Genomic DNA, 14,989 nt, shown 5'->3' with positions numbered 1-14,989 from the left:
AGGGACTGTACCAATAGTCCTTGAACAGCGATTCATGTCTTAGAGAAATAAAGCTGGAGGAATGACATCTCAAATGAAGGCTACAACATATGAACTTGGGAAGATACAATAAAACACAATGTAAGTACACACATCAGGTGTTTTGGTACATACAGCCCTGTAAGGCCATCCATCTAAGAGAAGGTCACTCTAAACAAACCTATGTCCTGAGGACCTCACTGCCGCCGTCCGAGCTCGCTCGGCCCCGGCAGATGAACCTCAGGATTAAACGGTGGGCTCAGTTCAACGCACACTGTGTCTCACCTAAAAAACCCACTGCGCAGGCTCGAAGGGTTAATGACCTTTCCCAAATCTTCGCTCGCGAAGACTGGCCATACAGTCCTCTCCATAGGAAAAGGCGGTAGTTGATTTAACCGCATGCTACTGGGACATGCAACTTTGATGTGCTGAAACTAGACTGCTTCCTACCAAGTTCTAGACCATCCCAAAAAATGGAATGTTTTAATTCAACTAGTGCTTTCAGCTGAATAATTCTTTTTTCAAGAAAGAGCTGCTTATTATTGCAAATACTTTTGCAAACACTTTTTTGAGCCATTCTACACATTTTAGGAATAAATCCAGAGCAACAGCATGAAACACATCTTCAAGCTTCAGCTCATCACCATTAGCTACTCCTCCTGACTTCATCCCACACTCAGAAAATGGATGAAAGCATGGAAATGGGAATACTCTACTCTAGTTCAAGCTACATCCACAGCACACAATGGCCATGTATTCCCACACTGGCTTCTACCAAAGTGGCCACAGCCTACACACGTGTATTCCATCTGTTCTGGCTTTACGGACAAAAGCACACCTTAACACCAGTGCTCAGCAACCATGTGGCATGGATGGAAGAAGCAGACTCCAAGCAATCCCTCTTTTTCAGCAACCTTAACTTGTTCTGCATCTTCTCCCTCAATGAACCTCCTTGCATTGGAACTCTCAAACTGTCTCCACTCCACTAGTCCTTCAAGTTCCTCCTACGGTTTCATGCAAGTCACTTGAAGACTCACTTCATACTTCAAAAGGCATACACCAGTTGAGGTGTAGACTATGAACTTGAAAATAAAATAAAAAGACGACCAACAGTTGAAAATAGTATCATAACCATTCCGGAAAAAAAAAAAAAAAGGGCAGATATTTAGATATTCGTGCAAGAAATTTGATAAACCTTCCCGCAATTCTAAATGGATTGGCTGTTGAAGTCAAATAGTTTTCAAACTTTATTTTACTGTACCACTTTCTATGTAATTTTTGCCCTAAACTCAAAAGTGCACCTCAGTAAACAAAAAGCAAGAGATGGGATCCAAAGGTGCAATTAAAGAGTATGTCAGGACAATCTGACGATTAGCAACATGTTTATATACACTACTAGGCAGAATTTGAGAATTATTAAGAGCAGTTTTCCCTGAACCACAGTAAGATAAAACTGAAAGTCAGCAGCTGCCGAGTGGGCAAACTCTTGCTACAGTTTACTGTCAAGTTTATCAATAATTTGTCTGCTCCAGTTAAGGGCCCTAAAAGCACAAATGCCAAAAGTAAAAAGAAATTTGCAACACATAGAAAAAAACCACTATTTTCAAAACTCTTTTGAAGATATGATGAGGACAAGCAACTACCATTTGAAAGAAATTAAGCACACTGATTACACTCTTTAAAAACTACCAAGTGAGAGCGTTTTTAGTCTAGAATGCACAGGTTCTAGAAGTCGAATCACTTCAATAAAATTTTAAGTGTCATTATTGAATGACTACAACAAAAACAAGTTTCTGGTTTCTCTGGTGGTCTGATCACTCCTGCTGGCCAGTGCCAGAGTTACTTGTGCAGCCACCACCTTGATTGTGACATAATGGAAAAGCTTCCAGAACTGATCCAAAGCACATGCGTTCCAGCTTTTTATCATTTTTATACTTACAGAGAAAGGAGAAAGATGGTGGGACAGCGAATGAAAAGATTTAAGTCTAATCTTTCTTAGCAATCTCCACCCTATCCTAAATCCTGCCCTATCCCAAGCTGGCTCTGTGAGACACTTCACTCAGAATATAGGGCACTATGAATTCTGATCACAAGGCATTCTACTGCGGAGAATTCAGACAAGCCTGGAAAACCTCTCATTATGCATCTCCGAACATAAAGAACTCAAATTAGAGAGGATCCCGCTCCATGACTTTGTTCTCCAATATCTGACGGTTATCATCTCAACCATATCAGAGAAATCAATCAATCTGACACATTCACACCAAACCTGGCCAGGCAGAGCTGTGGCTGGTCTAACAATTCCAGAAGTGAAAAGCACAAATCCACCACCAACTGTCACTCCTGATGATTTAAGAAGTTCCCCCAAAGCTCACAACGTAGCCAGGTACAGCAATTACAAGCGCTATCTGTGACCGATTACTGAAATAATATTTTGTGTTCTGTATGTAGCTTTATTAGGTTGGTTTTGGAGTCTGAATTGCAAAAATGAAGGAAATCTCCTTTTCTATTTTATTGATACACCTAGTTAAAAATCGTTCTGCTGCTCTAAAATTAGAAATGAATGTTCACGTACGAATACACAAACATGAATAAACACTTACACAAAGACCCATGTATTTGTTCACACGTGTATACGCTTCCAAAGCAATGGAATAATTTCAAGTGGATATATTCAACTTGTCAATTATGGACCAGATGCATTTCAAAGAAACACCTCCTTGTATCTAATACTATTTACGACCCTGGAAATAATTATCTGAAGCTAAACACTCCTGGGTATTCCATCTGTTTATTTGGTTTCATGCAACTAGGAGAAAAATTACATAGGCCTTTCTGTTCTGTCCTCCAACACCACGTAGAGAGTTTTCACTTAACATTCAAGACATTAAAGAGGACTTACCACGGTATTCAAAAATACTTTAGTCAATTATATAAACTGTCAAGCAACGGAGTTCAAGAATTTTTTTGTGATATGACAATAACCAAAATATCCCAATTTGCACTGATTTATTACTGCAACACAAAACTATCATAACTGTAATGCTTACTTAATGCCCAGCATGTGCACAACCCTGTGATGGAACAGAGTGGGATAACCTCCAGGACATAGTTATGCTCCATGGAGCTATACTCCAATTTAGCAGACAAGAGTAAACTTCATTATTTCAAATATTGAAGAAATCTTTGAGTGCTGTTTTTCTCAAAAATTAATGGAAAATAACACTTGAGTACTTTTGCATAAGGTATCCAAAATTAGGCTCAAGTACAGCTCAACTGCAGAGCTGAGATGTCATCCAGTCACTGCTGAGTACACTATAGCACCAAGATATTCAAATATCCCTGCTGCCTTCCAGCTACTCAAGTTAGAAACAGCTCTGAAAAAAAATCAAATTCTTGTCTCCAATGCTTAAGTGAAAAAGCAGGTGCGTGTATGTCTGCACCTACAGACATTCAGATGTATACAAAACAATCTTAATATAAACTCAAATTACATTGAAATACCCGAACTGTTCTGAAACAGAAACATGGGACTCTCCAAACCTTAGAAACAAACAGGGTAATATATGTATTTCATAGCTGTTTCCAAAATAGTTATTTGGATCATAGAAATAACTGGGGTAAATCACCAATGTCCCATGGGTTTTTTTTTTACCCTTTGCTAAGTAGCACCTAGTGAATATTTTGTTATTATCTAAGAACAGAATTCAGAGTGCAGCCACCTGATTACACAGCTATCTAGAGTCTCATTTCCTAATCAAAATACAGGCATTTCCTCAAACTTGAGAGAGATGAAATACAGAAATCAAAGATTTGCTTCAATAATGGAGAATTCTTCCTTCCCCCCATACACATCCAGACTCCCCATTTCTGGAAGTGCAGAGAGAGCAGTGGGCAGCAGAGAAGCTGAAGCCTTGGGACACAAAGAAGATTTCAGCTACTGTGAGAAACAAGCCCCAAAACACCTTCCCAAAACCAAACAAAAGATGGCATCCACAGAAGAAGAATGACAACCCATAGCCCCACAGGTGCCTCCCCTCCTTGCCACCCCCCTTGCCTGTATTTTTTTTGTACCTTTGCCTTTTCCAGCAGTGCTGCTGCCAACCGAGGAGGATGCCTGGGAATCCTTCTTCAGCCTCTTGCTCTGAGGTCTGACGCTGGACCTGAGAAAATGATGCTGGTCCTGGCTGTGGGAGGGCTGGAGGGAGGCCGGGGCCGGCGACAAGCTGGGGTTCGGTGGGGGGCTGCTGGTAGTGTTGTTGTTAATGATCTTCTCTTCTTTCTTTGTGCTGCTGCTGCCCGGAGCTGCCTCTCCTCCTCCTCCTGCCCCTTCTTCTTCCAGGGACTCCTCATCTCCTCCTGCTCTCTTGCCCAGCTTTTTCACCCCTTCCTCCCCGCTGCTCTCTCCCAGTTTCACTGTCATCCTGCGAGGGAGCAGAGAGAGAAAAGAGGGGGGCACACAGTCAGGCCGGGGAGCCCCCCGGGGAGGCAGAGAAACCCCTGGGCTGAGAGGGGAGAAGTTTAGCTGCAGAAATTCCTCTCAACATGGCCGCCGTTGTTTGTTACTAAATCCCCTTTCGTTTGCTGTCCCGACCCAACAACCTGTGCCGAAGGCGGGAGGGGGAAAGCCCCGCCGCAACCCTCCCCAAACCGGCCCAAACGGCAGCTGGGCACCCCCGGCAGCCCCCCGGCCTCGTCCTGAAAGGCTCTGGGCCGCCTTCGGCCGAGAAATCCGCCCGGCCAAACTCGGGTGTGCGGCAGCGCTCGGCCGGTGCCCGGGGAGCGGCAGCGCCGGCCCGGCAGAGCCGAGCGGGGCAGCGCCGCTGCCCCATCGCACCCCCCGGGGCGGACCCGGGGCTCGCTGCCCTCTCTCCTCACCGCGGAGCCGCTGCCCGGCCCGCTGCGGGGGGGGGATCCATGCTCCTGGATGCGGCGGCGGCTTCTCCTCCTCTGTGTGTGTGTGTGTGTGTGTGTGTGCGTGTGTGTGAGTGTGTCTGGGACTGGGACCGGCCGAGGCTCCCGCTCCCCTCCGCTCCGCTCCCCTCCGCCCCCACCCCGCACCTCCCCGCGCTCCTTCCCGCCGGGCAGCGCCAGCCCCGTGAGCCGTCAGCGGGACCGGCTCCCCGGGCCGGCACCCCCGGCCGCCGCCCGCGCTGGGGGATAATTAATGACACCCCATTCATTAATCCCCGCCCCCCCCCCCCCCCAGTTTGGAGGGCAACAAACTCCGGAGGCACCTGTGGCGGCCTGTGCGCCCTTGCCTCGCCGAGACCTCGCCCCAGCAAGGCAGCTCTGAACCCTCGTGTGCCAGGGGAGCATCCCTGGGCTCCCCCAAGGCATCTCTGAAGTTCCACCCCGAACCCGACGCTCAGGCCAGCTGCTGGGATGACCGCTCGCTGTGCTGGCTTCACAAATCCTCTCAATTCTGAAGTTTTTTTTTTTTCAAATACTTGGAACAAAGCGTGAGATATGCACACAAGCTTAAGGCATTAAACCACATTATCTGTTAAAACCCAACAACTGTTTGGGTTTTCCTTGAAGAGTGTAGAAATATTACTGACACCATACCTAAAAGAAGTCATCCTCCAAGAAAGAACCACTTACAGCGCCCAGCAAGGAGCAGCAGTTGGGATGCAGCTGCCTTGTCACCATGGCAGGAGCCAACCATCCAACCTCCATCAAGGGAAAAATAAAAACCAATAGGAGAAGAAAATTCTGAATATCGCAAACATTGGAATGACTACGGGTTAGGCTGACATCAGGATAAGGAGGTTCAAAAGAAAGAAGATGCATCAACCTGATATGGCCTACAAACTTGTGAGGTTACTCTTTATGGGTTGTATTCCTACTTTTAAAATGATACTTTTCCCTCTAATTTTCAGCTAAACCACTGAACTTACCGATCCAGAATTTTGTTGGGCAAGGTTCCTCTCTTCGCAAACGCTCAATAAACTGATCTGAACTGTGGATCTAAACTCATATTGAAACTTGGTTATTTATTCATCTGACAGGTCCCTAGTTACTGACTGATTCTCCATACACCAAAAGCTGCAGTGTTTCCCGTTATTTTGAGGACAGAATTCTTACAGTTCTGACAACCTGTGCTCGAAAACTTCATATAAGCAAGGCTTAAATAATTGCAAGCCTGGCTTTATTGCTGCAAATTAAACAATACACCCACAGGCATCCCCCAGAGATTAGCTGGGGGACACCAAAGACACACTCCTTGGGGACGCTTCCTTACCAGAGTAGCAAATCCCACTTCCCAACTGCTGGCTCCTTCTAGCGTTCTGCCTAAGCCCTCCGGCAGCGCCCTAAGCCCAGTGTCCCCGTCTCAGCCGCTTTCTCCTTTCGTTTTCACCATGTTCCTCTTGCTCCCGAAGAGAAAACCTCCTCAGCCTCGCTGCTCTGGTGCTCCACACCTCTCGGCCGTCCCTCCGCTCCCTCCCACGGGAGCCGCAGAGCAGCGTCCCCCTAGCGCCGCCGCGCCCTGGGAGAGCGGCGCCGGGCCGGTCCCCCCGCGCCGGCCTCACCTGCCGCATCAACGCCGCCGCGCAGCCTCCGTACTCTGGCTCCGCCGCCGGCTCCCTCAGCCCCAGGTACCCCCGGGCTGCGCCCAGACCCGCCAGCTCGGGAGGCGGCCGGCGCCGAGCCCAGCGGCCCTCCCAGCTTTGCTGGCGGCCGTGGGGCCGACCTCTCTCCACGGGCTGCTTCCGCCCCGCGGCTCCGCCGTCTGCCCACGGGCGCGGCTCCCGTCCGTGCCGGGCTGGCTCCGTCCGTGCGGGCGCGGCCGCGCTGGGCTCGGGCCGGGCCAGAGCCGCGGCGGTTCCGCTTCCTGCTCGCCCAGCCCTGGCCGAGGGGCGGGGCCGCGACGCGCGGGCCCCGCGGAGCGCCCCGACCGCCGCGTCCCATTGGCCCGCTCCGGGCGGGAGCGAGGCCGGGGGGCGGGGCTGTGGCGCAAGCGCCAGCCAAACAGAGCGCGGCGCGGGGTGCGTGACGACAGCGCCGGGAGTAGGAAGGGGCGGGGAAGGCAGGGGGGCGGGGCGAGGCGCGTGAATCGGGTGCTGATTGGCTAAAGGGAAAACCAATCGAGCGCCCCACAGCCTAGCCCTCCGGATTCGATTGGTCAGCGAGCGAGTGATTTGCATACGGCGGGGTATTTATTGCGGCCGGGGGAAGAAATGCTCTCGCACACCGGGTTCGGTGTTGCTCAGCTGTGTGCCGTTGCATGCTGCCCCCGGCTCGGCGCTGCCCTCCTTCTTCTCCTCCACCTCCCCCCCCCCCCCTCCCCACGCGCTGCCGGCCCGCCCGCCCCCCTCTCTCTGCACTGCTCAGTGCGCTGCCCCTCCCCTTTTTTTTTTTGTTGTTTTTGTTTTTAAACTTTGTGTCTCTCGTAGCAGGAAAGGATGCCTTAGTTTTCTCTTCTGAGGAAAGTCTTCGTAAGCTGAAACTTAGAAATCAAAGTCATAGCTATTTGAACCTCGTGATGGTATCTAAATTCTGAAAGACTGGGCTCCCATGGAGAGTTTTTCAACTGTGATGGTGAACTAAACTTGAACACGCCTTGGGCTCTGCATCATAAACTGTAAATATGCTGTAAAACTTCTCTGAGAGTAACTAAGTGTACTGCTATAAATAGAATTTATTTTTTTTTAAATCAGTGCTTTGTATTTAAATCTACTTTTTTTTTGTTTTGTTATAATCTGGCACAAGTTTATATGGTTTATTTTTCTCCTTGGCTTGACCACAACCAAATTCAACAATATAGTCAGGATAAATTCAACAGTATAGTCGGGAAGCGATGGGTTTTGCATCTCTAGTGCCATGTATTTCCATGATGCTTTTGCAGAGAGACATGGAGTTATGTTCAGCTCCGGAGTTGAAAGTTTCTATTCTCTCTGCGTGTAAATAACTTTCCATGCCTGAATAGCCCCATTGCCTCCGGTGGACTGTTAAGGTGTGAAATTGCTCATGTGTGTAAATGTCTGTGAAAGAAAGGCTGACTGAAAAGGAGCTGGACAAGAGCTGAGAGGCAGGGGGTAGGGTGAGACGTCAAAAGACACTTGAACTTCCATTTGTTCTTTTTTGATCACAGGCCCTCCCCACTATTCTACTTTGACAGACCTGCGCAGCAGCTACAAAATGCAAATAGTCTTCCGGTGTTTGTTGCCATGGTTTTCTAGGCCAAACAAGAACATTAACTTGGATTTGTCTCACAGCCTGTGTATTTTAAGGTATGAATAACACATTGCATGTTTATTAGAAATAGAGCAAGCAAGGCAGAACTGTCCAGCAGAAAGAAAAACGTTAATACTTTATATTGAGATGCTTTTAATTTTGCATCTAATTTGCATGATAATCACCAATTATAACATGGAAATATTTTACTGGTAGCTTTTACATCTAAGATCTTTAGAAAAGTGGATGTTGTTCTGTATTTTCCTTTTAGGTAACTTAGAAGCTACTACATTTCATTTATAATTAATTTGTTCTTAAAAGGCTCCTAAATTGTTTATTCTGGCAAAAGATCTGAAATGATCTTTGTGTTGCTAAAGCAGTTATTTCCCATGCAAGTAAGAAGATTTCAATGGAAGCACAGGCTGCTATTGTTAATCCCTTATTGCTTACAGAATAGGAAGCACCTAGTCATGCAACTTTACTTTTCTCTCAGTCTGTGAGGTCAAGCCCTTAGAGGAGGGCAGGAAATGCACTGTGTGCAGCTGCACTGCTGCAGCCTGTCCTGGGATTTTAGGGACTAGCAACTGTTAGGCATCTTTTACAGTAGCAGGGCACTGGAACTATATGATCTTTAAGGTCCCTTCCAACCCAAACCGTTCTGAGATTACATGATTCTTTGAGTGCAGTACTCAGGAGGGAAGATGTTAGGATCCTAGGATGCCATGTTCATTTGTCTGTTTAGGATAGAAGCAGAGCTTTTCTGTTGACTATTGAAGGGCAGGAAAACTTAAAAGCCTGCATAAGTAGGGATATGTAATTGAGTTATTGGGCAAAATTTTGTGTAACAGTGAACCAGCCAATTCTGAGAGCTCTAAAGTGGTCACTTGAGCAGAGACAGTCAGTGGGTTATTTAGATTATTTTTATTACAGCCCAGAAAGGGATGATAAACTAAATGATTGTTTGATGCTCCAGCTGGCTGTGTATTTCTGACTTGATTGTACCATGTAGTTGCAATAGTTTCCTTATTAGCCTGGTTGTCTGAGAAAACAAGGCATCTGCACATGGTCTGCCCAAATCCTCAACTTCCAGTCTGGTATCTCAAAGCTTTTCAATCCTAAACATCCACTGGTCAGATTATGTGACCAATGCATCTGTTCTTGAACAAGCAGCAGTCACAAGTATTGAGGCCATGTTGCTGAGAACACAGCTGTGTTGGGCAGGGCACGTCTCCAGGATGAAGGACCAACCACCGCCTCCCTAAGATCCTGCTTTATGGTGAACTTGCCACCGGCTGCTGCAAGAGAGGAGCCCCAAAGAGGAGATACAAGGACTTCTTGAAACAACATCTCAGCCTTGGCCATATTGATCACCATAACTGGTCTACTCTGACCTCCAACCAGGAGGCCTGGAGACACACCATCTATAACGCTGCTGATGCCTTTGAGAAAGCACACAGGATCACCCTTGAGGAGAAAAGGCAACGCAGAAAGAATCGTGCCTTGCAGAATTTACCACCTAAGGAGTCTTTCTGCTGTGCCTTTTGCAACCGGACATGCTTGTCTCATATTGGCCTTTTCAGCCACCAACGTGCCTGCAACAAACGTGGGTAGAGCCCTTCCCAAATCTTCGTTCGCGAAGCCCAGCCATGATCTCAAAGCTTCTGTGGGCACCGTGAGAACAGTCAGATGTTCAGAGGCAAGAGATGAATTGCTGACTCTGCTTCAGGAGTGGCACCTGAGTGAGCTATTGCATGTCCAAGGATCCACCCTGAAGAGATGCCATAAATGACTGTGTCAGAGCTGCACAGGAGAAGATAAAAAGCTCCAGGAAACGGGATTTTGTCAGTTCTGCTGCTCTGGTTATGGGTCTTCCTGGCTTATAGTAAGGTCTAAAGTCAGTATTTTCCCTCTCTACCTGAAGCCTGCCTGTAATTCTGAAAGAAACACTGTGTTTCAGTGCAGCGTGCCTCCCACCCAGTACTTTTTCCTACTTGCTAACAAGTTGGGGTGCCTTTTTTTTTTTTTCCCCAGCAGAGTCCCAATAATTGCTGCATATTTGTAAAAGGAAACTGTGATAAACACCACATAAATTACATGTTACATGTGGCCAGCCAACCTCAGAGCACGCAGGAGCTGCTGGTCACAGGTGTACCAGGTGTGGCTGCTTTTCATCTGCATGGAAATGTTGAGACTTCAGAGGAATTAGAAGTGACTTTAGACTGGACAGTGCTGTGGGGATTGGGTCTTGAATTGCCTCTTCTGAAGGTGTTGGGTAAACCTGGCTGTTAGGGTTGGCTGCAGATCCAGTGTGGGCAAGGGCTGGGCTGCACCTGACCTGGGCTGTACCTGGGGTACTGAGGAGCATCCAAGGGAGAGCAGCAAAGATGGGAAAGGGTCTTGATTTGAAGCCGTGTGAAGACACTGAGGGCACTTGGTGTGTTCAGATGGAGAAGAAGAGACTGAGGGGAGACCTCGCTGCAGTTCCAACTTCCTGAGGAGGGGCAGGCCCTGAGCTCTGCTCTGGGGGGACCAGGGACAGCAGCCAGGGAATGGCTGGAGCTGTGCCAGGGCAGGCTCAGGTTGGATCTCAGGCAAAGGTTCTTCCCCCAGAGGCTGGTTGGGCACTGCCCAGGCTCCCCAGGGCAGTGGGCACAGCCCCAAGGCTGCCAGAGCTCCAGGAGGGTTTGGCTGATCCTCTGGGGCACAGGGAGTGACTCCTGGGGATGGTCCTGTGCAGGGCTGAGGGTTGGACTCGATGATTCTTGTGGGTCCCTTCCAACTCTGCATCTTCTGTGAGGAGGTGCAGGGTGGTGCGAGGGCAGGGGCAGGAGGGCTTTGTGGGGTGTCTTCACTTAGATGTTACTAGAAAAACCCGGTCAATAACTTAAAAAGTTACCGAACCCCTTCCCCCCCCAAAAAAAAAAAAATCTCTGAAAGAGCTGCCCAACTCCGGGAGGGCCGCTCGGGGCCGCCGCGGGACCCGCCGCGCTCGGCACTTTCCGCCTCTCTCCGTGAGTCTTCGGCCTCTCCCGCCGCTCCTCGGCCTCGCTCGGCAGTTTCCGCGCGTTGTCGGGGTAACGCGGAGCATCGCGGGGCAGCCGCGGCCTGTGGTGAGAGCGGGCGGGGGGCGCGGCTGGGCCGGGCTCGGCCCCGCCCGCGGGTCGCTCGCAATCGGTGGGAGGTGCGGGGCGGTGGGTCCCGAGGGCGGGCGGGTCCGCCCACGGGTGCGAACGTGGCGGCCGGACACGCGTGTTTGCCCGCTCGGGCCCGGGGGTGCGCGGGGCCCGCTCTGGGCCGGCGAAGGGTGACCACGACCCGGCCGAGGGACCCCTGCGGGGCCCGGCCCAGCAGCGCGGGCCCGGCCCGGAGCTCCGCGCCCTCTTGACTGAGGCAGGACTCAAACAGGTTTTTACTCTGTCTGTTTTACTACTTAGAGGAGACTGTATTTATTTACTCACTAACCATCTTTTTGTAGCACAGCACAGTTTTGTGTTGTTTCTTTTTTTCTGGGGCTGACTGTTTTGAACAATTTCAGGTTTAAAAGCCAGCGTTTCTTATAGGTAGAGGTTTTAGGAAAAGCTTCTGCTTTTACTTTGGTAGCTGTCGAGTCTTGTCAGGGCACTGTTGAGGCAATGCGGGCAGAAACCCCATTTCACGGTGTGCCTGGAGGTGGGGGCTGGTGGCTGTAGCAGCTCCAAACCCAGTCGTGATAAGCCTCCCGTAAATGCTACCTGTGCTGATAATATTGTGACAGCATAAAAGCAGTTTTTAAGGAATTGTCCCCAGAGACAGAATAGCTTTTTTGTTTTCCTGAACGTTTATGACTGTCTTGTGATGTATGTGCAGGTGTCCTGGCTCACCACTATCATTTGCAGCAATAGGAGTCTCGAGGTTCCCTACCTAAGTCCCAGAAAATTCAAACCCAACAAATCAAAGCTATTTGTTTTATAATTTAAATACTCTGTCAACTTGTAAGTGATGAATTGAGAGGTTTTTCTGGGGGAAAATTGCCTCATATTGGAAGATAATCTTCCCCTACTCATAAAATTACAGACTCTTTGGGAAGTCTGGGTGGGTGGGTGCAGACAGACATGACTCCTTGCCCATGCTCTGAGATGATGGACAGTTATCAGTCTGCATTGGTCCCTGTACTGGTGATGTTTGACAAATGCTGAAATAAGGCTGGACTTCCCCAAAAGATCTGATATCGTGAGCACAGGACCAAGTTAGTGTTGGTGTATGATGTCTGGACTAGACCTGGCTTGTGTCTGGCCGGTTAGGGACAGAGAATTACCTTCAATCTTTCTTTCCTCTGGGAGCAGTCATTAATGTTCTGTCTAATGTTGATCTCTGTGAACGTCATGAAGCTCAACAAGGCCAAGTGCAAAGTCCTCCCCCTGGGTTTGAGCACATGTGTTTTGGACTCAGTTCTTAATCTGGTTATTGATTTGCCATAACTCCCAAATGTCCTGAGAAGGACTTGGGGGTGTTGGTGGGTGAGAGGCTGGACATGCCTTGTCTGTGTGTGCTGGGATGCAGAAACCCTCCATATCCTGTGCTGATCCCACAGCGTGGGCAGCAGGGGAGGGGGAGATTCTGCCCCTCTGCCCCCTCAGGTGAGACCCCACCTGCAGAGCTGCCTCCAGATACAGGGAGCTCCTCTGGAGCAAGTCCAGAGGAGGCCACGGAGATGCTCTGAGGGCTGGAGCTCCTCTGCTCTGGAGCCAGGCTGGGACAGCTGGGGGTGTTCACCTGGAGAAGAAAAGGCTCCAGGAGCACATGTGGCCTTCCAGTATCCTGAGGAATCAGTGCCGGTAGCTTGGGGTGCAACTGCAGTGCCAGCTGCAGGCTCAGCTCTGGGTGGCCAGAGAACCAGGCAAGAAGCTGTGAACTGCCAACCCTTTGCATAACAAAGGTCACAGGGACCTGTGGCCCAGCCAGGTGAGAGACACTCCAGACACAACAGGAGCCAACAACCCCCAGACTTTTTCACCCTTAGAGTATAAAGCCCAGGGGTTCCTTTGTACGGGATCCCTCCTCAGAGGCACCAGTTTGGGTTTTTATTTTGTTGTTGCACCAAGATTAAATTATTTTAAGGATCAGGACGTCTGAGACTGCTCTGGGAAACCTGGGGTGGAGCTGTTAAGGAAACTCTGACTGTGTGTGTGGGGTGAGCAGCTGTGCAGGGGCCTTGGTCCCAGCTCAGGTGACTGACAGGGGAACTCCTGGACAGGTTGTACAGGGAAGTTTCCTTAACAAGTATTTAAAGGAGACTTATAGGAAAAATGGAGAGAGACTTCTTACCAGGGCCTGTACTGACAGGACGAAGGGATAATGGTTTGAAACGGGCACATGGTAGGTTTAGTCTGAAGAAAAGTTTTATGATGAGAGTGGTGAGTCCTTGGCACAGGTTGCCCAGAGAAGCTGTGGCTGCCCCATCCCTGGAAGTGTCCAAGGTCAGGTTGGATGGGGCTTGGAGCACCTGTGGAAGGTGTCCCTGCCCATGGCAGGGGGTGGAAGGAGATGACCTTTAAAGGTCCCTTCCAACCCAAACCATTCTGTGATTCCATGAGCTCTTACTGATTTCATAAATTGCCTGTGGCTTGTTTCAGAACGGTCTCTCAGGTGCATCTGATCTGATTACTGAGACCAGGTGTCAGGGCTTGGTCATGTTCTATTCCAAGCCACAAAGTGGTTAACTTTTTCAGAAATTATTTTTTTTTAAGCCTTGAAAAAAATAGACTGTACAGGGCCAGAATCATTTGTAGAGGCAGTGCTGCTTGGTTTTCTTTTTCTTTTTTTTTCCTTGAAGACTTTTGAAGAGGCATCTCTCAAAGCTACAGTGTAAATACATGAGCTAGAAGCAACATTAAATACATGAATAATGAATTCCCAAGATTAGAGAGAGCAAATGGATGTTGGTTTAGTTATTCTTACACCACTGTGTAACCCACTTATGTAAGCAAATTATTTATTTGTGTAAAGGCAGTCTGCTGCACAATTCTATATAGTTATTGTGATGGTAGAAAGTATTTTATATCAGGGATTGTCTGTAACTTACATGACATATCACTGAATCTTGTTTTAGTAAGTGCCAGTCTGCCTTTTTAAATATACACAGTATTGATGAAAAATTGTTCTTGCTGTCTATTAATGCCAAAAGGGATGGTTATATTAGTGAGCTGATCAAGAGATGCAGTTTGGAAGACTGACAAACTTAATCTCTTCCATTACTGAAGGGGACTGAAATACCTGAAAAATAATAAGTGATATTTAGGACTACGGATGCAAGGAACACTTAAAAGCAGAAAATGGTGGCTGTTGAGTAGACATTACAGCTGTATAGTTTCTTTGATAAAACCATTATTTCATACCAAATGGTGTTTTGTTTTCCTTTAGGCATCTCACATTTTTATTTTAATCTAAAGTGGAATTCTTTATTCATTCAAATTTTTAGCCCAGATAAAGCTTATATGCAAATATGGACTAAATTCTCCCCCTGTTAGAAGAAAATGAAGCAGATAAAATAAGGACTAAAGTGGTAGTATGGATACAGAACTCTGGAACAGAATTGGAGATATGAGAAAACTTAAAATGTATGAAATCAAGATGAAAAACACACGAAATTTTATTTGAATTTTTGGGGAGGTTTTTTTGCATGGCAATAAAACTAGACCCACTGGGTTCCACTTTGGGAATACTGAGGATTTTGAAAGAGTGTGAAGATAAAGGTGGATGGATCTTGTTGAAAGATGAAATCGCTTGTCTGCAGGCTGACTGTTCCTCTGTCTGG

The 14,989-nt window shown here is 48.1% G+C and overlaps 2 protein-coding genes across 10 annotated transcripts in view; one reads left to right on the top strand and one right to left on the bottom strand.

The window, feature by feature from the left end:
- Positions 1–6,823, bottom strand: part of CRAMP1 (cramped chromatin regulator homolog 1) — a 50,214-nt gene extending 43,391 nt beyond the window's left edge. For 5 of the 8 annotated variants that reach the window (XM_051780095.1, XM_051780136.1, XM_051780126.1 and 2 more), the window contains exons 1-2: positions 4,897–5,018; positions 4,093–4,442 (exon numbers count right to left, since the gene is read on the bottom strand). In XM_051780095.1, the coding sequence (XP_051636055.1) occupies positions 4,093–4,442; positions 4,897–4,937 (391 nt within the window). In that variant the 5' untranslated portion in view covers positions 4,938–5,018. Of the gene's footprint in view, positions 1–4,092; positions 4,443–4,896; positions 5,024–5,622; positions 6,418–6,551 lie in introns of those variants that run through there. The other 3 variants (XM_051780108.1, XM_051780117.1, XM_051780146.1) reach the window with 3 other exon arrangements.
- A 4,399-nt stretch (positions 6,824–11,222) lies between these two features.
- IFT140 (intraflagellar transport 140) overlaps positions 11,223–14,989 on the top strand; it is a 73,170-nt gene continuing 69,403 nt past the window's right edge. Inside the window, exon 1 of one of the 2 annotated variants that reach the window (XM_051779995.1) lies at positions 11,223–11,306. The gene's annotated coding sequence lies outside the window, so the exon portion shown is untranslated. The other variant, XM_051779986.1, reaches the window with a different exon arrangement.

Source organism: Manacus candei, unplaced genomic scaffold, assembly GCF_025592945.1.
Source record: "Manacus candei isolate 608988 ecotype Guabito, Panama unplaced genomic scaffold, ASM2559294v1 h1tg000002l, whole genome shotgun sequence".
Lineage (NCBI taxonomy): Eukaryota > Metazoa > Chordata > Aves > Passeriformes > Pipridae > Manacus > Manacus candei.
This window is presented reverse-complemented; position numbering and strand designations above follow the sequence as displayed.